The following is a 22,988-nucleotide window of genomic DNA, read 5'->3' as shown; positions in this document are numbered from 1 at the left end:
CTGACAAGTGCAACATGTGGGTATTTGTGTGAATTAATTCATGAAGTGGAAGTCGTTCCTGCATGCAATGCGCGCGCGCCACCGCCAGTCTTCGAAATGGACCAAACGCAATCCTCGGCGAGTACGGTTAACATATAAGTTGCGCTTAATTGTCAAATTACTTAATTTTGCGCTTTTGAAGTGTCTCCGAGACACCTACGAGAAATGTGCGGAGTGGTCACAGCAGCGGACTGTTGCGTTCTCAGTTCACACACACACACAAAAACTTGTACCCTCTTTTCACATTTCAATGCACATGCAGGTACCACAGGTTACCGGTGAGCAAAATTCAGCTTGCTGCATTAGTGGCTCGCAGTGAGGGGGCAAACGGAATTTCAGCCTAGCAGGCACCACACACTGTGCTCAGTTCTCTTCGAGTCACGCGTCTTCGAATCTCAAATGAACTGCTGCGTAGCTGCAGTACACAACCACAAAGCCCAGAAAACATCAGCAAAACCTACGATAATGAAAACAAAACTGAACAACTAAAAATTCAATCCGTAGCACAGTCAACAAGCCACTAGATGTCAATTCGGTTTGCTAGCATGCCTCGGACGCACATGGTGGAGAAAGTGAAAAGCCTTCAGCTTTCCCTCTAGTACCCCTTGTGAAAATCTTCAATGGGGAATACAACTGGGATCAACTGGTTTCAATGGGGATTAGTTGGTCCCCATTGAAAACCAACTGGTATCAACTGGCCCCATTGAGCAAGCAAATGGTACGTGTACAGTATGAAACTCGATGACAACCATAGGGAAAGCTGGCGGCACTGCACCTGTACCTCCATGGGCGCGCAAAGCATCATGGGGCGATGAGCTACTTGGTGCAGGAGAGTAGGTTTTCTTCGGGAACACAGAGTGGCGTTACAGAGATGTCCCATTCCGTATCCCGGCGCGCTCCGCGCGCAGACGACTTCGGCGTAAAAGTAGTGTGAAAAAGCCATAGTAGCGAGAACACAACAGCACACAACGCCAATAAAAGGTTTTTGTTTTTCAAAAAGCTGTGGAAAAACCTTTAAAATTGTTGAAGCGACAATTTTTTTTTCAAAAAAAATATTTCTTTTTAAAAGTGCGATTGTTAAGCACGAAATATTGGCTTTTGTGGTATGCAATGCTTGGCTAATAGGAGAGCAAGCCATCGCTTATTTTGGGCAAACTTTGCATTTACATGCTTTTCTGCTCGTTTGTTGCAATTTATAGACAGGATATTGAATGTTCGGACATTCTTGATTATCGGACAACGTTTGTTTTGTCATTATTTTTTGGCAAAAAAGATGTAGTTCTGCAGTCAGTAGCTCTCCGCCCCATGATGCTTAGAGCGCCCATGGTGGGCAGGTGGTCTCGAGGAAGCTCCATGCAAACTCCCATAGGCAGGGCGCCAGCTTTCCCTCTAGTTAATAGTAAGAAACTGTATGATGACAACGTTACTATAACAAGCCAGTTTCGCAGCTCACTCAACGTTTTTAGATAAGGACAGTTGGAAAACTTGCCCCCGGGATGCGGCCACCCTTCCGTTGCCGCTTTCATCTCGAATATACAGGAACAATAATCTCAAAGAGACGCCAGCGCCATCTCTAGGGTTTTGACAGTACCAAGTTAGCTTCTTGGTTTTCTCTTCGCCGCCGCTACGGCCATTGGCTGCGCTTGGTCACGTGGACAGTTTGCTGCGGCGCGCGCCTTGCATCGTCTGCGCCGGGCACGGCTGCTTCAAGCCGCGCTCGTCTGCGTATTGCAAAGTTCGGGTGCGCTCTGCGCCTGCGGTAGGAGAGGCCAGGATGCTCGGGGTTGAGCTTTTGTCTGTAGATCTCGGCCGAAACTTAAAGGCCTTTCCGCGGTCCCACACGGGTAAAATCAGAGAAACACGACGTGCCGCTTCCTCCTCGTAGTTTGGGTTCCTCGCGTGTGAAATATGCCGTTGTGCAAAGTAGACTGTAAACGTTCCTCTATTGATTAGATCACTAAAAGTTGAGTGTCTGTAAATAAAACCTGGCAGAAGCTTACAAATACACTAAATGCTTTTTCTTTCTTTTTTTTTCGGCATACGCACTTTAATTTATCTTCAGCCACTTTGTTTTAATGCGACGAGATGAAAATATAATCGTCATGGTGGTTGATGCATTTTCTATAAGTGATCGATACTGGGAGCACGGTAGCTTTACTTCTTGAATGCGTATCTTATACGCATGTGATAAGCTGTTTGCCAACACGTCTTGAACGTGCACGGCTAAGGTTATGGTTATAAATGCTACTAAGCCTTGTTGTTTCATTAATACAAAAAAGAGACGATGGCGCAACTTACGTTTGTATTAATTATCAATACGTTTCTGTACGCACGCGATGTCACCGTCTGCTGACGCTCCTCAGGCTGGAAGAAGCAGACGACGCGCCACCGCCTAGGCGGCACCCGTTTTGGGTTCGCTCTGCTCCCAGCCACGTTATCTAAAAACGCTGAGCAACGTTTTCAGATGACGTTGGATAAAGCATAAAATCTAACGTGGCACTGTCAAAACCCTAGAGATGGCGCTCGCGTCTCTTTGAGATGAAAGCGGCAACGGAAGTGGGACTGATTCTCGGGGCAAGTTATAGGCAAGTTTTTCAACTCTCCTTATCTAAAAGCGTTGGCTCCACTAAAAACGTGGCCCCAGTGGTGGTCACGCGAACAAACGGCGCTGCAGTCGAGTCTTGCTTTCGGCCCAGCGCATCGTCTGCTACACGCGGAGCGCAGAGGCTGTGCGCATATATACAGTATTGTGCGTTTTTATCGTGAAGACTCAAAAGTTGCCCCGCCTCAACCGCTGGCTCATTTGCGATGAAACTGCATACAGAGCTTGCGTGTTATGGTAACTTTTGTATCATAGCAAGTTTGACAACGGTACTTGCTTAGTTGAGTCGTGCATGATGCGAAAACGTAATCGTCTGTGTAGAGATCGGCGAACCAAAACCCGCAGACGACGTTTTTTCGCTGAATGGCGGTAGTGGCGTCATCTGTTTTCGTCAGTCGAAAGCGTCACAAGGCCGCCGAGGCTAGCGTTGCAAGAAGCGCGGGTCCTTCAAATATGCCGTTTCGTCTGCTTCAACTGAAGCGCTTACAACATTTTCGGCTAATTGAGCGAAAAAAAAATACCAGAACAACTGATTTAACGAGGCTTTACCTTTCAAAGAATATTGTTTGCAACACTCGTCTCGGCGGCCTTGTCGTGACGCTTTATACTGCCGAAAACAGATGGCGCCACTACCGCCATTCAGCGAAAAAGCGTCGTCTGCGGGCTTTGGTTCGCCGATCTCTACGTAGACGATTACGTTTTCGCATCATGCACGGCTCAACTCAATAAGTACCGTTGTCAAACTTGCTACGATACAAAAGTTACCATAATACGCAAGCTCTGTCTGCAGTTTCACAGTATTGTGCGTTTTTATCGTGAAGACTCAATAATTTCCCCGCCTCAACCGCTGGCTCATTTGCGGTGAAACTGCAGACAGAGCTTGCGTATTATGGTAACTTTTGTATCGTAGCAAGTTTGACAACAGTACTTACTTAGTTGAGCCGTGCATGATGCGAAAACGTAATCATCTACGTAGAGATCGGCGAACCAATGCCCGTAGACGACGTTTGTTCGCTGAAAAGCAGCAGTGGCGCCATCTGTTTTTGCAGTGGAAAACGTCACGACCAGGCCACCGAGGCGAGCATTGCAAACAATATTTTTTGAAAGGTGAAATCAGTCGTTCTAATATTTTTGTCCCGCTCAATTAGCCGAAAATGCTGTAAGCGCTTCAGTTGAAGGAGACGAAATGGCCGGAACGGCACAGTCAAACGACCCGCGCTTCTAGTAATGTTCGCCTTGGTGGCCAGGTGACATTTTCCATTGCAAAAACAGATGGCGCCACTGCCGCTTTTCAGCGAAAAAACGTCGTCTGCAGGTTTTGGTTCGCCGATCTCTACGTATACGATTACGTTTTCGGATTATGCACGGCTCAACTAAGTAAGTACCGTTGTCAAACTTGCTACGATACAAAAGTTACCATAACACGCAAGCTCTTTGTGCAGTTTCACCGCAAGTGAGCCAGTGATTGAGGCAGCGCTGCAACACGCTGTCGCGTCTCGCTCACGAAGCTTTTTTTTTTTTTCGTTTGTAGCGGCACGTGCCGTGTTCTGCCTAGCACGGATTGTGGGCTGTTTGCTAAAAGTAAGTCGTTTAATAATAGCATTGTTCAGTATAACTCACCGTGACGAACACTGCTCGTAGTAATTAAGGCTGATGACTTCGCCATGCAGTCTTTCTAACTAGCTCAGTTTCCCAGGAATTGAGAGTTAGCTAACCGTGTCCATCCTGCAAAAAAGGCATACAATTGAGTTTCGATGCACTGACACAGCCAGCTCGAGGTCCATTCTACCTTTGATCGCTGCAGAAGAAATTAACCCAGCAGGTGCTCACAGGCCCTTTTGCCCCTTGGACAGCGATATGCACGGTAGTCGGACTTTGCAAGAAGTAGAAACTAAACAGAAGCAGATGAAAATCGGACGATCGCACGCGTGTATGCACGCACGGGAGCACGAGCACCACGAATCCTTTACGTCGGTGCACGAGCACCAATCAAGTAATCGCGAAAACAGCGCGTTCACCACCGGGGTTATCACGTGATCGCAATAAATAGGTGTCGGGATATCGCCACCGTTCCATTTATTCATTGCAAGCTGGCAATACCATCGCGGCGTTTAGGTGCTCCGAATTTAGTCCACGTCGGCACCGGCAAGATCTTCGCGCACATTTTCAGGGGGACCACGAAGACCGTTTGATTTTCCTGAGCGCACCTTGGATTGCGTAACTTGCAACGGACGTCGTTGGCTGACTCACAGATCTCAGCGCCCCCACCAAAATTGTCCATTAAGGGAAGCAAGATGGCGGAGGGCGGTTCGGAAGGTGTCTTATGTAGGCAAGTAAACATTCTGTTTCTACCTTTCGAATACTGTTGCCCCGCTTCGAAACGACTTCTTAGCGCTGCTACCGCAAAGGCTTCTCAGAGTGCTGCCGTGAGCTCGACCACAGTGAGGACTGCCAAGGGAGCCCGTCGCGCTCGCGGACTGTGCATCGAACGCCGTAACCTACGGCAAGAAAAGAGCGTTTCATAATCCGCTTAATCGAATTGAGCACTTCGATAACGCTTCTCGGGAGGCCTTTGTGTCGTAGTCTGCTGCAGCTGGCCGCTAGCTTATCGGGCTGAATCGTGGTCGCGTCTGTTCGAATCTGAATCCGTGGACTTCGTGCTGAATGGCTCTGCCACGGTTCTAATGCCACTAGGCGGAAGGAAGAAAAAGTGTAGGCCGACGTGTGTATTTTGTGCTTGCAGTCGCTGTCGCTATGATGTCTCAAATATCGAAGGCGCTGCTACGCGCAAAGGATGGTCTGTTCTCGGCGACGAATGTGTCGATGCTCTGAAAGATTTGCTTTCGTCGACAACCTGTGCTGTCGTGACCGCGTTTCAGTCACCTGCGTCTCTCATTCATATAAGCGCTCGGCGCTTACCTGGCTTCGCGCGCTGCTGTTTCGCGTATTTAAATTAAGTGTTTAACAAACCTGCGAAGAACAGAACAGAACGCGCTCGGGATGTGTTCCAAACCGCAGTGTTTGTGTGTAGCGGTGAGAACAGTACCCGCGCGGTGTTAGTTGAGCAAAACGCGTTCGCACCAATATGCAAACCGATATTTGCTGTCTTCCGTTATCTGTTGCGGTATTTAACGTAGCTATTGGTGGAAGTGTTGGCGAGATTCTCACTTTTACTTGGACAGCGTTTTTTTTCCCCCTAATAGTAGTTTCTTATCTGTCGTACCGAGTCGCACCGCCGCGTCTGCTTTCCGGAGCGCGATTTTTTTTTAACCGTTCCTCAGCTGTCGAGCAGTTGCCTTGAGACAATTTTCCGTCCGGCATCAGCGCTGATAACGTGTATACCTTTCTTGAACGGTCGGTTTTGGTGCAGCTTCTGTGTCGGTGACTAAGAATAGAAAGAATTGTGCTCATTTTGACCATAGCCTCCTCTAAATACAGGAGGCCATGTTTTGACACACTAAAAAAAAATAGCGTCAAGTATCTAGCGCCGTGAGATTTTTCTGCCATTTGGCCAGTGCTACACAGGAATTTACTACCCTTAGCAACCACACCTGATTTGCCTGTGAAATGCTTTTTTTTTCACCCCTACCACTTGCATGAAACGGCATGCAGTGGAGACATTTCGTGAAGCAACTAGTAATTTGCCCATGTTGTTTGAGGTGCCGTCACATAATCTGATGCAACAAGTGCTATTTTTTTTTCCTACACCTCAAGTGAACCCTTGCGTTTGAGCTGATTTGGGATAATTTTTTCAACTTACAAGCAGTAATGATGGAATTTTCTGGTTAATTTTATTAATACATGACAACAATACTGGGCACATTTTATGCTTTTAAAAGGAGTCATTTTTTAAGGTTAAACCATGTGCTTCTCAATGCTATCATGACACTTGGGGGTGCAAGATCTGAACCTGTGGTGGTGACTTGAAGAATAATGGCAGTGTTGAATTAGAAGCATTAGGCATATGATGGGATTTCATGTGTGTTTTTGTGTGTATTGCTGAGCGTTGGGGATTCTGTGAGTACATGTTAGTGACAGATTACTTAGGGAAGTGCTTTAAAATCTTTCAGTTTGCTGCTTTTAAAGGTGAATTCCGTGAGCTTTTTTTTAGTGCCACAGTAAAACCTTCATCTATATTTGCTGTGTACCGTGTGAGTTGCTGTAAATGCAGGGTGAGAACAGGCAAAGACGTGCGAATGTGTGTGCCGTCTACCGTGTGTAGCAAGAAGGAATGTTTATAAATGAACGTAGGTGAATTGTGGTATTGACGTGCCTCGCATTTGTTGGTGATGCTTTTTGCACCCATTGGCTTGCCTTTGTAATGTGTGCAGACCCTGTTTGACCGCTAGTAGAAATTTAGCATTTTTCTGATAGTTTATTGAAATGCAAGTATTTATCACCTGTGATAGGCAATGGCTAGATTGTTATATATTCATACCCTCCTTGCCTATTTATATTTCATTGCTTTCATGACTGGCGCCTTTTGAATAATTGCACTGAATGTTGTGCAAGGACTTCATCATTGGCACACATTTTTATGCTTTGCTCACCTCTTTTACAGTTGTTACTTTGGGAAAAGGAAAAGTTAATGATTTTACTACTTGAAGGTCCCTCGGATACTTATTGAATATGGCAAATACACTGTGCTGGTCAATTTGAAGAAGCATGCACACATTTTTGCTTCATGTTCAGTTCAGATCATTTGAGCCACATAAAACCAATATGGTCACTTCTTCATTGTTTTAGTTCATTGCAGTTCTTTTACCAGCCTGCTCCTAGAGCCGGATTGGCAATGAATGAACATGCAGGTATAATAGTGTTGTTTTTGTATGCCTCCTGCGACCTAAGCTTCACTTCAATGTCATTGTCACCATTAAGGTTCACTAACTGAAATATCAGAAGGAATTCAGGTATAGATTAAATGCCAGTGTAGGTGAATGCTGTGTGCAGATTTATGTTTACTGATGTCATTTCGCGCCATTGCAAAGGAAGAACCTACTGCAAAAATTTGGTGCCTGTATTTCTTCAGGGGCTGTTGATGACAACTCATTCGTGGTTTTATTTCTTGTAAACCCAACAGCTGGGCCTCTTGTGACCATTGATATCAGAGAGTCAAAAATGCTAAGTGTATTCCTTGTTTTTTTATTTGAACTTCTTGTGTTGGTGGTAATGGTCATGGTTTTCTCATTTAATTTCCCACATTTAGTTTTTCTTGTCATCTTGTGTGATAAAAGCACTCTTAACAGTTCAGAAATAAAAGTTGCCTTTGCAATCAAGCATGTAATTGTCTAGAATTTCGATGGAGGCGATATTCTGGAGCCCTTTACTACGGCGTCCCTCATAGCCTGAGTCTCTTTGGGATGTTAAACCCCCACAAACCAAACCTTTTTCTCTTCTGTTCAACCAAAAAGTTTTTGTGACATTACCGCAGTTAACTTGTTGAAACAGTCTATGGTGGTAGTACTTATCTTTCATATTTTACCATCTTCCACTCTTTGAGAGCTTTGGTTCCAGTACGAGCGGCCTGTTTGTCATTAGAAGGTTGATAGTCCAGTAGTCCGGCTTAATTTGCTCCCAGTGCTTTTCAAACCACATGATAAATGTGTGAGGAAGACGTAGGTGCAGTCTTAGAACCCGCAGTTCAAGATTGACTTCGTTTGGACTGTCAAAAATCCCCACCAGCTTCCTTACTCGTTGAGCATTTTTTTGGGTTACCAACCCTTGCCGTGGTGGCCGGGCTGGTTCCTTGAATTTCACAAATAGGAGGTGCTACCAGGAGCATAGCTTCATAAAAAAAATTGACATTATCAGTATTGGCACCAGCTTGATATTCAGCACGAGACAGAGGCCTCTTCCAGTCATCTCCATTTTAACCTATCTTTTGTCTGTCTTGGCTGCCATGGCTACTCGTTCATAGGGAATCTTATCAGTCAACTCTTTACTGCTCCTGGCTGTATTCTCCTTTCCTTGAATCCATTCTGTTACTAACCGCTGGTCATTTGTTTTCCACATTACATGTGTTGAAGTCCGTTTTCACCTCTTTATGTCTGCTCATTAACTTGAGTTCGTTCTCTAATCCACTTGGCTCTTTTTTTCTGTCTGAACGTTAAACCTATAATTTTCCCCTGCTCAGCTCACTATGTTGCCCTTTTTGTTTTCAGTTCTTTTCATTAGCTTCCTTGTTGCAGCATAAAAATATCGGCCAAGCTTCACACCTAGAATGGCAGCTGCCTGCAAATTAGGAGAAAAAAAAATAAAAATGAAAGGCTTGCCGTTGGCACCTGTCACTGGCTGGAGCATTGCACTGCTGGCGCTGACCAGTAGCTCTGAGTGCAGTACGGTGCTGAGAGGGAGACTCTTGGTGACCTGAGTTCAAAAAAGAAAGCTTTAAAAAAAAAATAAATGCTTGTGTAAGGTTAATCCCGTGACAGCTGCCACTTTGAGCGGGCGGAGCATAGAAGTTGCCGAGGAAATTGCGCAAGCTAATGGAACAGGAGCGTAGTTTGTCATCAGTGGCAGCAAAACTGCCAAAACTACTCTCCCTTGGGACGCACAATATAGACAGTAGAGACACCTGGGAGAGACCCTGCTGTGCAGCTCGGACACTGAGCTCCAGCTCCTGCTCGTCCAACTGGCTGAGAGGCTGCTGGGACCAAAGACCTCCCAGCCTGCATCTGAGGCGGCGGAACCTGCCCCTGACCCGCGTGTCGGGGTGTGGGTAGATCACCTTATTCGTTGCACATAAAAATTTATTCCATCCATCTATCCATCCACAACTGGGAGCCCTCCTTCATGCTTGGCAGGTTTCGTAACTTGTTAACGTGTTTCATAGTCCCTTTCATGCAGTGTTGGTGCTATGCTCTGTTATTGTTTATTTCTCTTTGCTCTCAAGCTGCTAGATTCACCTCGCGTTCAGTAATTTGCTGTGGAGAGAAAAAACATTGAAATTATGTTTTATATAAGGGTGTATCATTTAAACTGGGTCTGACAGCTGCTTGTAGTTTTTTTTTTCCTGGTGTAAGAAATTGCACCAGTTCTGCTGCGCTTCACATACTGCTGTAGTTTTTTTTGGTGCATTGACTTTTGGCTTCTTTTTGTACGAAATAATGAGCATAGCGAAATAAGTTTTTGTGCCAGTGGAAAGGTAGTGCTTTACGTGCTGTTCATATGAATGGCCTGCTCTTCCAAATGTGCCTGAAAACACCAGATTTTTGTATGAATCGGTGCACATTGAGTGCACAGGATCAGCCTTGCATTCCACGTAAGCTACGATAGCTGGTGTCGTGAAGTGTTGGCCTGTACAGTTCCTCATTCTGCACATTGGGGCGCATATTTTGGCTTTTCTACAAGCCGAGTGCCAGGCTAGGGGGAAGCTTTTACCCATTGGAAAACTGGTTGGCGCTTGGCAGTATCAGGATCTGAACTGTGCACCTTTTGCAGCATACGAGGCTGATGCTGAAACCACTAGGCCACCGCTGTAGTCTAAAGAGCTGAGCAAGGTCTAAGGTGTTCTGCGTTAAATTCTCTCTGTTTGTGGGTCCTAGGTATTAACAAGCTGGTGGCACATACAGTTTTTTATCATTGTTTGTTAGAAAGATCAATCTTGTTTTGAAGAATCACGGAAGCTCAGTGCTGGTGTGAGCTTGTATTGCCAAAAACCTCGATAGGAGCTTGTGAGAGAGTCTTGTGTTTTTCCATGGTTATCTTATTGGCGCGTGTTTTTGCGTCTCACTTCCCGCAGGTATTTTCTGAGTGGTGTGTGCAGGGACGGGCACCGGTGCCTCTTTTCACACGACCGTTCGATGGGCCAGGTCGACAATGTGTGTCGCTACTACCTGAAAGGAGAGTGCATCTATGGTAGCCGTTGCAGGTGAGACCCATGTGGTGCCCCCGTGTTGTGTATGCTTAGCTCATTTTGTGTTGCATCTTTATTTTGGTCGATTGTTGTTAGGGAAAGCATGGTTAAGGTAATGCTTTGCAAGCTGTTGCTATTTGTAGTGAGTGCATGCACACCAACCTTTTGTTTGTTTTGAAGTTAGAGGCGATGCAAGTCTTTTGGGTGTGGTTTTGATTACGCTGCCCCTGTAGGAATGTTATGGTGGATGCTTTAGGTGTCCGTCTTTGCACCGGTCTGGAAGAGGAGGTGAAGTTCAAAAAGCATTTTCTGGGAAACTACATAACATTAATCAGGAATAAATAGCAGGATGAAAAGGGCTTAATCTGGTGTTTCATAGTGCGCACTGTGACTTCCTAATTGGAAGCTTTGCCCTGAATTCAGCTTATAGGGCTTGATTTGAGCACCAGCTGTAGCTACAAGGTTGCAACAACCAGGTGTAGCTTTAAACAAACTGTTTTGTGCACCAGATCTAACACTATAGGGCCCCAGGGGAATCCCATATTTCACATGTGCTGGATGTACATGGAAGCTGGAGGCCCAGGAATGCTTTGCAGAGCTTGTTGTGTGGCACTTGCAGACTGATGCTCTATAGAGCTTGAGTGCGCCTGACAATACTGGCCAGAGAGTGTAGTGCAGTAGGAGCTTTCATGGCAGATGCCTTTGTCTGTTGTTGCGGGAGCAATGTGCTGTGGAATAGAGGGCTCAGTGTACGGCTGGAGTATCTGGTGTTGAGGTACAGTTCGTGTGTTTTCCTGGCTAGGAAATTTTTTTAGGTAGAATTCTGAAGTCTCGAGACATGGCAACTTGACCAGGGATTCCCAATCTTCTCAGCCTTGGGGAGAGGGACCCCACTGGCTTCCAGTAGGTGCTGAGGAGAACTCTGCATGTCTTCGCTTCCATCCCTTCCTGCCTCAGGTTACAGTATGATTAGTCTGAAAATAAACTGAGTAAAAGCATGCATGTGTTTAGTTGTTTGGGAACCCCAGAAAGCAATCCAAGGAACCCAAGGGTTTTGAGGACCCTTGCTTGCTACATGATTGAAGTCACAATATTACAGAACAGATGAGTCAGGGGCTCTTTAGAAACAGACTAGCCAACATTACAGATGAGGCACCCATCTTGGCTATCTGAAATCTGGCAGCTGCTGTCGGAGGTCGGTTTTCATGCCCTCCTGTGCTGGATTGCCCCTGTGTCATAGCCATTTCTTGCATTTCTTGGGTACCAACAGGGATCGGAAAAAGTGTTTTGCGCTGTGATTTGGAGATACAAAGTGTGCACTGTTGCAAGTTCTGAAGGTGCAAATTGTTGTTTCTCTGTCAGTGCACGTTAAAGAACCCTAGGTGGTCGAAATTCCCAAAGCCCTCCACTGCGGCGTCCCTTATAGCCTGAGTTGCCTTGGGACGTTAAACCCCATAAAAAAAAAAATTGTTGTTTCTCCTTGAAACCGTGTCGTCTCGTCCAGGTATGACCACATTCGGACGAAGCCTCGGACTGACGGTGGTGGGCGCTCATCGAGGGGCGGCCGGGGTCCGGGCCAGAACCACCGGTCGCAGAATCACTCAGGTTCGGCCGAGGGCGGCAACCACAGCGGGAACCACGTCGCTGCGTCGGGCAGTTCGTCCACCCCCAGCCGTACACTACTCACAGGTGGGTCTATTTAGGTTGGGGATGGAGGGGGTTGCCGGCGACACTGCAGAAGAGTGGAAAAGCATTGCTGCGATCTCTCTCTCTCTGCCTTATGGCACTGTCAACAGCTAAGGGGTCACTTGCGCAGTTTGTGCAGTTTTTTGTTTGTTTGCTTGTTTTTGGGGCGCACCGTGTGGCAGCTGCGTTTGGGCGCATTTGGTTTGACAATTGCTGGGTTCGTGCTACAGGCTTTTGTGCTCTGCATGTCGGGAACAGAAAAGTATGCGCATGATTCTCCGTTCTGGATGCGATGCTGAGAATGTGGATAGCACTAATAAAGCCGCTGGTTTGGCTGAGTGTGCACGCTCTAGTCTTGGAGTGCCTTGCACCAAAGTGCGGCAGTGAATTGATAGGAGCTGCCAGCATTATGGCTCCTGCAGAAGTCGAGAGCGTGCAGTGAGTGTGACATCACTGTGTGAGCGAGTGGCATCAGTGGCACATTCTTTTCCTTTTGGACTCACTGCAGACAATCTCAGTTATTTTAGTTTAACAATTAAATTCGTTTTCATCACCTGAGGATTCTTTAATGTGTGCTGTTTTTTGTTCATGCACATTAAAAGCACATATAAAGCAAGGGGTTCTCAAGGAACCCCAGCAGCCTTCCTTCAACATGTGCCAAGGAACCCCCCCCCCCCCCCCCCCCCCCCACCTCCTCTCCTCCCTCATGCTTTGTGTCAGTGCTCGCACAGGCAAAGCGTCACAAATTGGTCGGTGTTGGTTCTCAATGGACCCTTTGTGCTTTGTAGTGTGCTAGTGCCAAGGTTTGTAATCTTGAAAAAACTCGTGTTTGAGTGACTGAACCCAGCTAGACCTGCAGAAGTAAAATGGCCACGACTCTGCCGCGCCTGGATTTTGAACCGGCGGCGGCGGGAATAGATTAGCTTAACTGGCAGTGCTTGAGAGCACCATGCTATCGCCGCAACCAATCACCCCTCGTGCTTAACTGCCACTCTCTCTTGCTGTGCATTGCATGTCGTCTTCTTCAACTTCCATCCATGCGCAATGGCTGTGGTGGTGGTTTATGGTGGTTTAACGGCCCAAAGCTACTGAGGTTATGAGGTACGTCTTAGTAAAGGTCTGCAGATAATATCGACCACCTGGGGTTCTTTAACAAGCACTGACATCGCACAGTACACAGGTCTCCATAATTTCGCCTCCGTCGGAATGCAACTGCCGCAGCCGAGATTGAACCCACGTCTTTTGGGTCAGTAGTCACGCAGCGGCTCGTGCGCAATGGTTAATGGATATAGAACACACCATTATTGCAATGTCCTCTTCAGGTGCATTCAGCGGTCCCAAAATTTTACTCTGCTGCAAAGAAGTCCCCAATCACAGATTTCGCTGGTCTTTGCCTGAAGCGTGGCTTTGAAAGCCTAGATTTGAACCGAAAGTGAAATGAAACGCGACATGCTTGCTCACAAACTTCACATTTGGCCAGGTAAGGTAAATATTCTAGAGTTTTTAGTTTCGCTCACTTTTGTAAACATTGATATCTTTTTCTGCTTTCAGCAATCTAGTTATTAAATGTCTGTCTCTCTCTCTCATGCTCATACCTCTTGACACCAAGATGTGAATGCCAGTTAGTCTCAAAACAAACATTCCACTGCATTTGTGCACTCGACAGACTGGGCTGCGCACAGAATCGAGTGATGACTCGCCGGGCTTTCATTGGCTGTCTGCCGCTTTGATGGCAGCCCCGCGTTGGCACTTTTTTTCTATTTCGGCAGTGACTGGCTTTCCGGCGCAAATGGGCTCACCAGTGGCAAAACTTTACCCTAGTGCCACTGAAGCCGTGGAATCTCCTGGAAAAGTACTGCCATGCGGGGCATGCTTAAGCACTGTTGGAGACGTGCGCCTTTTTTTCGCCTCAGTTGGGAAACATCTGGTGTAATGCTACCGAAGCTTGGCCCTACCCCACTGGCTCAATATGCAAAATAATTTAGCGTCTCAAAGTCGAGGAATGTGCGCTCCTGTCAAAACATAAACATGCCTCGCTGTTACTGGCACACAGCATCATGCCGTGCTGCCAAGGTCTATGCTGTGGAGGCCACCGACACTGGTGGCATGAAACTGAGGGACAAGCTGACAAGAAAAGAATTAATGCTCTAAAATGAGGTTTAACAGACCAGGTACTATATGTGGCACGTATGCGCCCAGAAGAAGCATACTGGAAAGGGAGGACTAGCCAGTGTTGGTGCTCGCAGAACCCACAAAAACAGCCCGCGGAACCCACTTTGAGAACACCTGCGTTACACCCTAGGTAGTCTAAATTAATATGGAGGCCTTCACTATGCCATCCGTCATAGCCAATGTGTTGCTGCAGGATGTTAATTCTCACAATTTTTTTGTTTACAATTTACAGACTGTTTTTGAGGGAGTGTGTGTACAGTGACATCTGTAGATCTCACTGCCTTGTTGTGCTTATGCCCTTCGTGGCCTTGAAACAGGCGCTTAGTGTAACCAGTTGTACTTCGTTTAAAGCCCATAGAGCATTTTTTGTTTGGTGTCCTTTGTAGGCAGGTGTAGGCATTTATGTCCATCTTTAAAACAATGTGCAAGGTTTTAAAAGTTTGAAAATTCGCTTGGTGTCGTTGAATGAGAGAAAAAAGCTCTGGCAAGAAATTTTTTTTTATTGAGCTTTCAAGGTCATCAGTGTTGCGTTCATGTCCGTGAATGTCTTTGTTCTTTGAATGAATTGCATCATTGACACGTGTGCCTGTAACTACAGTTGCCACTAGGCATCTTTGTTGGAATGCGCGATGGGTAGCACGCTCTTGGCAGTGGGGCCTTAGAGAAACTTTGGCTGGGCTGCTTATTGAGTGAACACTGGGAGCGCATTGCTATGTCGTTGGCCCCCCCCCCTTTCCCCTCCGTTTTTGCCCTCCTACCTCTTACTTCCTAATTTGTGTAATTTTCCAGTCTTTCTCAGCTAGGCATGTGCGAATAGTATTTTTTTTTGTTTGAAGCAAGTTCGAAGTGAACGGTATGTTTGTTCAAATAATTTCAAAGTGAATATTTTGAATACTTGTCACACGCAAAAAAGGTTGAGTGACACAACAGGCATTTTCAAAATCTTGTTTTTCTAACATGCAAGGCCATTACGTGAAAAAAAAAAGAGAGAATACATTGAAACTTTGTCACACACATTGAAGCCGTGTCAAGTTTCTGCAAAAGTGGTCATTGGAAATTGGGGGAGCCGACCTGCATGCGGTGCCAGCGTATCTATGGGGTGTGAGAGCTATATGTGGGGCCTCGAACTGCTGCTGTTAATTGCAACTACGCAATTGCACAGCTGTTGCTCTTAAGCGGTCACCACACGTCAGGCATCTAAAAGGGCACCCGTTTCCTTTGTGTCTGGTGCTAACTGCCTACTTGCTAGCGAATTTTACGCAGAGCAGAGCGGCAGCTGCAGTCAGTTCAGACTCTTTCCACGGAAGTCAAGGGAGTCGCGTGTCCTCCAGTTCGAGGTATTTAGCATAGCGCAATCCGCTTCCGCGGGAAGCCTCTACGTGTACGCAGATCGCCCTGAGAACGCCACAAGGCGCCAGGTGCCAGCTAGCATTTCAGACGCCTGCCCTGTCAGGACCAATCAGCGTGTGTACATTGGTGGCGCGTGGAAGTGAATCGCACTATGCATTAATCTCGTCTATATATGCACACCGCATTACGGCACATGTGCACAGCAGGTAGCGCAGCTGCACCTGCCGCAGGTACAGATCTAGGCGCTGCACTTCCGCCTGCGTGCGTCTGTTGCGCGAACATAAGTATAGGCTCTGACATATCGTATTTACGCGATTGTGTGTCGACTCGAATGTAAGGCGACCCCCCCAAATCACATTTCCGAAAAATAAAAAAAAAACTTCCGAGGTTGTTTAAGCTTGGCCTTGAATAGCTGAACGCGATAGCATTATCCTGCGGCCGCCGTTTATTGCCAGCCGCTATTGGCTGCCGCACGCGGGCGTGCCAGTGGGAACATTCCAAAATGAAAATGTATTAGTCACTGGACTACTCGTCCACACTTGCGCCATTGTCCTCACTAGTGCTGCTGTCGTGATCGCTGCTGCGGTCCCATAGCACGTCGTTCTAATGTCGTTGTCCAGCGAAATCCCGCACTTTGCAAACAGCCACATCTCGGCGTCGCGTGGAACAGCTGAAAATTTTCCTCGCTGCAGCTGCCACACCTGTATCACCCGTTGCGAACGTCGAACTTGCGGCTCGGTGCGCGACTGTTCGTTTCTTCGGCGTAAAAAAAGGCAGCTATCTTGAATGTAGCCGTGAATGAGCGCCGGTCACTTGCTGGATCTGGAGCACAAATGATGACTGACGAAGCACTACATTAAAAACTTGTGAAACGTGGCCGGCAGTAGACAAATGCGTCAGAGCCAAAGAGAAACTACGCGTGAATGTCGTCGGCTCTTCTGTCTGCTACAGACACTCCCCGGCACTGCTGCCGTTCTGAGTGGGGGTGCCGCCTTGATGGGAACGGCGGCCCTTCCATCAACTATCAACGCTCCCTTGAGCGTCGAGCGCGCATTTGAAAGTGAAAAGAAAACTTGTTGGACGCTTGAGCTTCCCTTAGAATGCGATTGCGTTATCGGGCTACCGCCGCTTATTAGCAACCGCAGTCAGCAGCCACGTGTGGGGAGTGTAGGGTGGCAGTTTGCTGTTTATCGATAGCCGCCATTGGCCGCCGCCCGCTCGTTCGGGGAGGGGGTGCCAGGTTTGTGAGTTGACATAGCAGCTGCTCAAGGCCAGCACCAAGAGCGATGCAACAAAGCCACACAGCAAAAACAAAAATGCAACCACGCTGTAGCATGCCTGATATCTCGTTTGTCTTGCCTTTACTTATAGTTCCATGTTTTCATTTCAATTGTAAGTCGACCCCCCCCCCCCCCCCACTTCGGATTTTCAAATAAAATAAATAGGTCTATTTACAATCGTGTAAATATGGTACGTGCAGGCACCCCGGAGGATGTCATCCCGGAGGAGGTACGCTGAACTGAAACCACACGCAGCTAGAGTTCCAGAACAGTTACTCGCTCTAGACGAATATTTCGAGATTTCGAATACGAGATACTCGGATCGAACCGAATAGAGAATAATCTGCTTTTCGACCGATTATTGGAAATTATCGACCATTCGCACATGCCTACATTTAACCCATCGCAAGCTTTGAGTTGCACATGCCTGGGTGTCGGTGGCACGTGCATGGGTGTCGGTGGCACGTGCCTGGGTGTCACTGGTACCTGCCGTCCCTGCTCTTTTCGTGTCTAGCCTGTGCACCTGCACTGCCGTATTCACTGGTGTTTGTGCTGCTTGCAAACTACAGTCTGGTGCACAGAGACTTATTCATCGCTTATTCAGATGGGTTTAATGCGGCTTTTTTTTTATTCGAGCTGCACCTTTCCAAAGTTTGCTCAAGGTGTTCTTTGAGGTGACCATAGCTGGCCTGTTCTTTTTGTTTCATGTTTGGCTGTACCTGCCCATTCGAAAGCATAACTAAAGTGTGCTACCATTTGCAGCGATTGTAGAAGGAAAGATGAGTTTTTCAGTTTGAAGAGGCATGCCTTTCTAAGCAGCCTGTTACCAGGAAGGCAAGAAATTCTGAATGCTTTTGCTGCGGTCATTGCCTTCGGCAGGTCGTTTCGCTATCAAAACCATATGAAGTCTAGAAGGGTACACATTCGGGGCTAGTTGGTTGTTCGTGGCTAAAGCCTCATGTGTACTACAGAATTTGGTGCTTTTGGTTTGGCATAGCTGTAAACAGAGGTATGCATTGATTTGTTTCATTACTGAAGTTGGCAGGCGCAACATCCATTCATGGCATATGAAAGGGGCACGTGAAGGTGAACTCCATCCAGTTTCTGTTCTTAGTTGAATTCATTCGTTTGTCCTTTTGTGGCTCCGTCGGCGTTTGTTTGCCACCAGAAGACGAATTTTATTGCCTAGTCAAGTTTTGTCATTGAATGCATTTAGTGTGAAAGCACTTCCAGCCGCACCGCACTCCAGATATCAGTGGTCTGTGTCTGTGAAGCCTCTGAGTAGCAAGTCCAACTGGCTCACGGGGTCAGTGGACACCTCAAGTCACGCTGCAAGGCACGAGGCGGTGGTGTCCATCAGCAAAAAAAACTGTGCTTTTGCAGAACATATCACAGTTAGCAATGCTGAGCCTCCAGCAATTTTTTTCCCACCACTTGGTTCATAATCCACGGATTATGGTCTGCATAATCACCTACTGGAAGTGGATAGCGGTGTAGTACAGCCTCGGAGATCTGCAACTATGCAAAAGTATTGACGTCATCACAGTTTGGTTGTGAAAACGAACTGTAATGGCGACGCCTCAAGTCCATTTTTTTGGACTTTCTTAGCATGTTCGGAGAAAGTAAAGAATCCTTAGAATGTGGTACTCAGTAGCTGTGGGCCAACTTGAATTTTTTTCCTGGTGTCCTTTTAATAAAGTAGAGTGCCCCCCACCACCAAAGCCGTCTTCAGCTGTGTGAATATTTTATATTTTATTGAGAAATGTGCGACGTGTAGACCTATCGGCACAAGCACTGCAGTGGATGGCATAACATTCTCTTTTTGTGGCAGTGCCGTAGTGGTGCTCGCAGTTGTGGGAGGTGATGGGTGTGACCAACTGTGTTTCCTTCCCGTCTCTCCCCCTTTTTGTCCCCAACAAGGGCCATTGACAGTTCTTAAAAAGAATGGCAGTGCGTCGTCCTCCTGGAGCGGCGATCCAACTTGCAAGACAGCGCGTGCTTCGAGTTGGGCCGATGCGCCAGAGTTTGTCCCCAAAAGTACGTGGAACGTTTCCCTTCCATTCTCTGCACCATTCCGCACGCTCCCATGATTTCAGCTGCCTGCTGATATGTCTGCCGCTGTTGATCACACATTTTTTTCCCCCGACATTACAGAGCAGAGTGGTGTTAATACGAATCCAGCTGTTTTGAGTTTCCGCTCGAGTCAGTCCCATCTGAAGGGCTTCCTGGCTGGTGGCTGTACATTTCTGCAGACCGCATCTTTCGTAATTTTCATCTCAAAATACGTACTCTTCGGATAGTTTGACTTGAGGCAGTCAGTGAACACTGATCGTTGACTGCAGACTCCTGAAGGCACTGCCTCATCATCAAGGCACTGACAAGACTTCACTGAATTTAAAATTCACTTCTTTTGGAGTCAGAATGGCCAGTACGGTAGAAGGACAAAATAAGATGTGACTTAAAGGGACACTAAATGGGAATACTAAGTCAGGCTAGACCGATAGCAATTATGTTATTTTTACTGAAAACAACTCTTTTATAAGCCAGAAAATTGCATAAAAGTGAGGTACACATGGCGCCGCAATTGGAAGACTGCGGCGAGTGACGTATTCATGAACAAATCTTATTTCGGCTACCCGGGGGGGCAATTACCATCAAAATATGAGGAAAGCAGTGCAGCGGGCATAGCCGACAGTGTGAAGGGACTTGTAATTAAAACAATGTAAAACAGACGACCAATGGAAAGATTAGTTGCAAACGCGAGTGCTGAAGCTTGCGCCTTGCCTTCTGTGCACTCAGGCTGCATGTAGCCATTGTACGCAGCAAGTTCAGAACTGCATGGCATTCAATGGCATTCATGCTGTGTATGCGTGCTGTGCGGCTGGCAAAGCAGTCTCGTCCTCATTTCAGCTGTCGAATTGGCTACTTTGTGCAGGCTGTGGGTGCTATGAACTAGCAATGTGTTTATTTCTTCATTTTTAATACACGCTCGTGCAGACATGCACATGAGTGCACGTCATCAGCCTGTGATGTGCTAAGCAAGTGCATGCTCTTGCATGTTTTCTGCACAGTGGAAGGGTGAATATGCTATTAAATGTGCTGTAAAGTAGCTGAGAAGTTCCACATGTATGCAACACCGCCTCTCATTTCGCTCATTGAAGAAAAGGGTCACCATGCACACATTACATCAGACGTCGGCATGCAAGCAACCAGCTCAACCGGCTGATGTGTGTTCGTCAAGATTATGCGTGCATCCCCTGCCGACAGCTATAGCCGGCAGACTGCTTCTGGCTGCAACCAGAGTCCTTCAGGGCTTTCTGGTCACGAAACCTCTCCTTGACAGCATGGGAGAGCTTCATATGCTGCTCGCGGCTGCCGTGATACGGTGCCACTGTCTGCAGAAGTGCATTGGCTGAGGAGCTCGACGCTATTGCGACCGAGAAGGAAGCCCCTCCGCTGTTAGTTTTGTGGTGATATTCGATTTTTACTGTGATTTTCTGCGTTCAGGTAACGTAACTGGTGTGTCGAGCACTTGTTACATGTCGGTGTGCAGTTTCACTTAAGAGGCACGACGAGAAAGACTAGTTCGTTGGTTCCCTGCCTTGGTGACATGGAGCTGCCGAGGAAGATGAAGTGGGCAGTAGTGGCACATCAAGTAGCAGGTTTCATCTTTGCCTCGAAATACGTGCATGCTTCTGAAATGCATTTCATGCTCTTGCACTTCAAAATAGTCGACACCCGCCTCCTTCCACAACGAGAGGAGGCTTGCACTTCCACTTCGTCGCGGTGCCCACTGATTTGTTCACTTTTGATTTTCGATTTCCAGCCGAGTTTCTGGTCTTTGGGAGGGCACGCCTCTGATTGGTTGCGTTGCAAAGACATCACATGGACTTTATTTTTCACAGGCTGTAGTCTTTTTATTTAATAAGAATTTCGGGACTTTCATTTGCGGTTTTTGTCAGCAACACAGCCACTTCTTCATGTAGAAAAGGCGGTGGTGTTCCCACGGAATAATCTATGCTTTTTGCCTAGTTTGATATTGCCCTTAAATGTCTCTTTTAACCTGATAGGCTGCTTGATCCCTTGTGTAATCCTGACACGCGTGCGCATAAAGGGAGAGAGAGACATTGGTGAATGCGCATGCTGTGTGAAAAAAAAGTGCCAAACAAGGTATGCGCTAAGGGAAAGCAAGGAAAAAGGAAGTGAGGAGGTGGCAGTTTTGTCGCATGGTTTCTGGATGCTGCTGCCGTGGTGCCGTGGTCTTGTTGTTTGGTCCACTTTTGTGGCGTGCGTTTGGCGTGTGGCTTACCAGATGTAACCGGCCCGAGTGCAGATGGGGCGGAAATGGCAGCCAGTGGAATGCGGTGCGGCAGGGAGGCATTGGTGATGCGAATTTGGCGCCATATGGCGTCACCTTTGAAGGGTTTGCCCACATTGACAGAGCAATTGAAGAAAACTGTGGGCTCCCCGACAGGTTTTTACAGTGCACACTGTTACCAGCAGTGCTGTTAGCAATGCCAGCAGCATGCATTGTGCTGAGGATATATGCCTGCCGTGTATCCAAGCGTTGTGATCATCGAGGCTAGGACTGAGAAGGGTCACGTGTTTAAGTACTTCGGCGCTGTGCATAGCGCGCTATCCCAGGTTTGTTTTGAGAGCTTCATTTGCTGAACAAAGCAGTTTTGATTTGATGCGTGTATATATTTCTGTCTTTCGCTCATTCTTTTCACGAGCCCCGACAGGGAAATGGCTATGGGGACTGCTCCGAAGCAGTTTTCTCAGTGTCTTAGCAGAGCGTAGCCTCACGGTATTTCCTGGTGCCCGAAGGATTGCAAATTATGGGAACTTGGTTATTGGAAAGTCTGCATGAAATTCTTGAGGACAAGCGCTGTTCTCTGTAGTAGTTGCTTAGTTCATCCTCTGTAAGCAGCTTAGGCACAGAAAAGAACTGCAGCCCAGTGTATTTCTGTGGACACAGAGTGTAGGAAGGGTTGCACGATGCGGGCACATTCTGATACCTGACAACAGCTGATTGACACTGCTGTCAAACATTACTTGTTCAAAAATGAACTTTTTTTTTTATTTGCTGTATATTGCCATACACAAGATGACTCCAAATATAAGTCGAGCCCCCAATTTGCAGCTGTCTCTGACCAAAAATACAAGTTTACTCCAAATATGTCTGTGGAAATACCCCCCCCCCCCCCCCCCCCTTCCTTCCTTGTCCCATCCCCTCTCTGTGGGAAGGCATCGCAGCGCTCGAAGCCAGAAACTTGTAATGATGTGATTGCAAGGCAAGCAGTTTGCGACAAATTATGATCAAAGATGATGAAATGGCGGCCCATCCTGCCTTTTATGTTTGCGTGCAACCAGCTGAGTAGTGGCATGCAGCACTGCCAACAGTTTTGTAGTTTAATGGAGGTGACTGGAAGTTTGCTGTCGCGCTGTCTGCTGCTCATCAGGGAAAGCAGCTGCCAGCATGAGCAAGCTGGGTAAAGAGTGCGCATTTCAAATCTTCATAGTGCAGCTGATTTGCACACCATTAACGATGGAAGAAAATGTCTTTTTACACATGGAGCTCCATAGATCTGGCCGGGAACAGGCACCGGCACAAAGCATGTACTCCCCGCGGCTCTGCTGAAGATCCCTCAAGTAAATCTGCTGCTCCTCGAGCTGCCAATTTCAAATGGTCATTTCTGGAGAAAAAAATTTCAGCCGATATGTGAAATATGTGTGTTAGCAAGTCTCGTTTCTTTTCGTTTTGGGCTTTAGCCTAGCATTTCAAGGTCAGGCTTTAGGCAAGTATTAACGAAATCGGCAATTGTGAACCTTAGTGGTAGCGCACTATAAGATTTTGGAACCTCTTAATGCACCTGCGGTGTGTTCTGGATCCATTGCGCACAGATGGAAGTCGATGAAGACAACGACATTGCAATGCGCAGCGTGAGGGGTGATTGGTTGCGGCAATAGCATAGTGCGCTTGTGCGGTGGCCAGCGAAGCTGA

The 22,988-nt window shown here is 47.1% G+C and overlaps 1 protein-coding gene across 2 annotated transcripts in view; it reads left to right on the top strand.

Annotated features, from left to right (window-relative positions):
* Positions 1 to 4,669: 4,669 nt before the first annotated feature.
* Positions 4,670 to 22,988, top strand: part of LOC144107211 (E3 ubiquitin-protein ligase makorin-1-like) — a 37,776-nt gene continuing 19,457 nt past the window's right edge. Inside the window, exons 1-4 of one of the 2 annotated variants that reach the window (XM_077640218.1) lie at positions 4,670 to 4,970; positions 10,383 to 10,511; positions 12,001 to 12,185; positions 18,905 to 19,021. In XM_077640218.1, the coding sequence (XP_077496344.1) occupies positions 4,936 to 4,970; positions 10,383 to 10,511; positions 12,001 to 12,185; positions 18,905 to 19,021 (466 nt within the window). In that variant the 5' untranslated portion in view covers positions 4,670 to 4,935. The remainder of the gene's footprint in view (positions 4,971 to 10,382; positions 10,512 to 12,000; positions 12,186 to 18,904; positions 19,022 to 22,988) is intronic. The other variant, XM_077640219.1, reaches the window with a different exon arrangement.

Source organism: Amblyomma americanum, chromosome 10 (genome assembly GCF_052857255.1).
Source record: "Amblyomma americanum isolate KBUSLIRL-KWMA chromosome 10, ASM5285725v1, whole genome shotgun sequence".
NCBI classification, from domain to species: Eukaryota; Metazoa; Arthropoda; class Arachnida; order Ixodida; family Ixodidae; genus Amblyomma; species Amblyomma americanum.
Note: the sequence above shows the minus strand (reverse complement) of the source record. Positions and strands in the feature narration are given on the sequence as shown.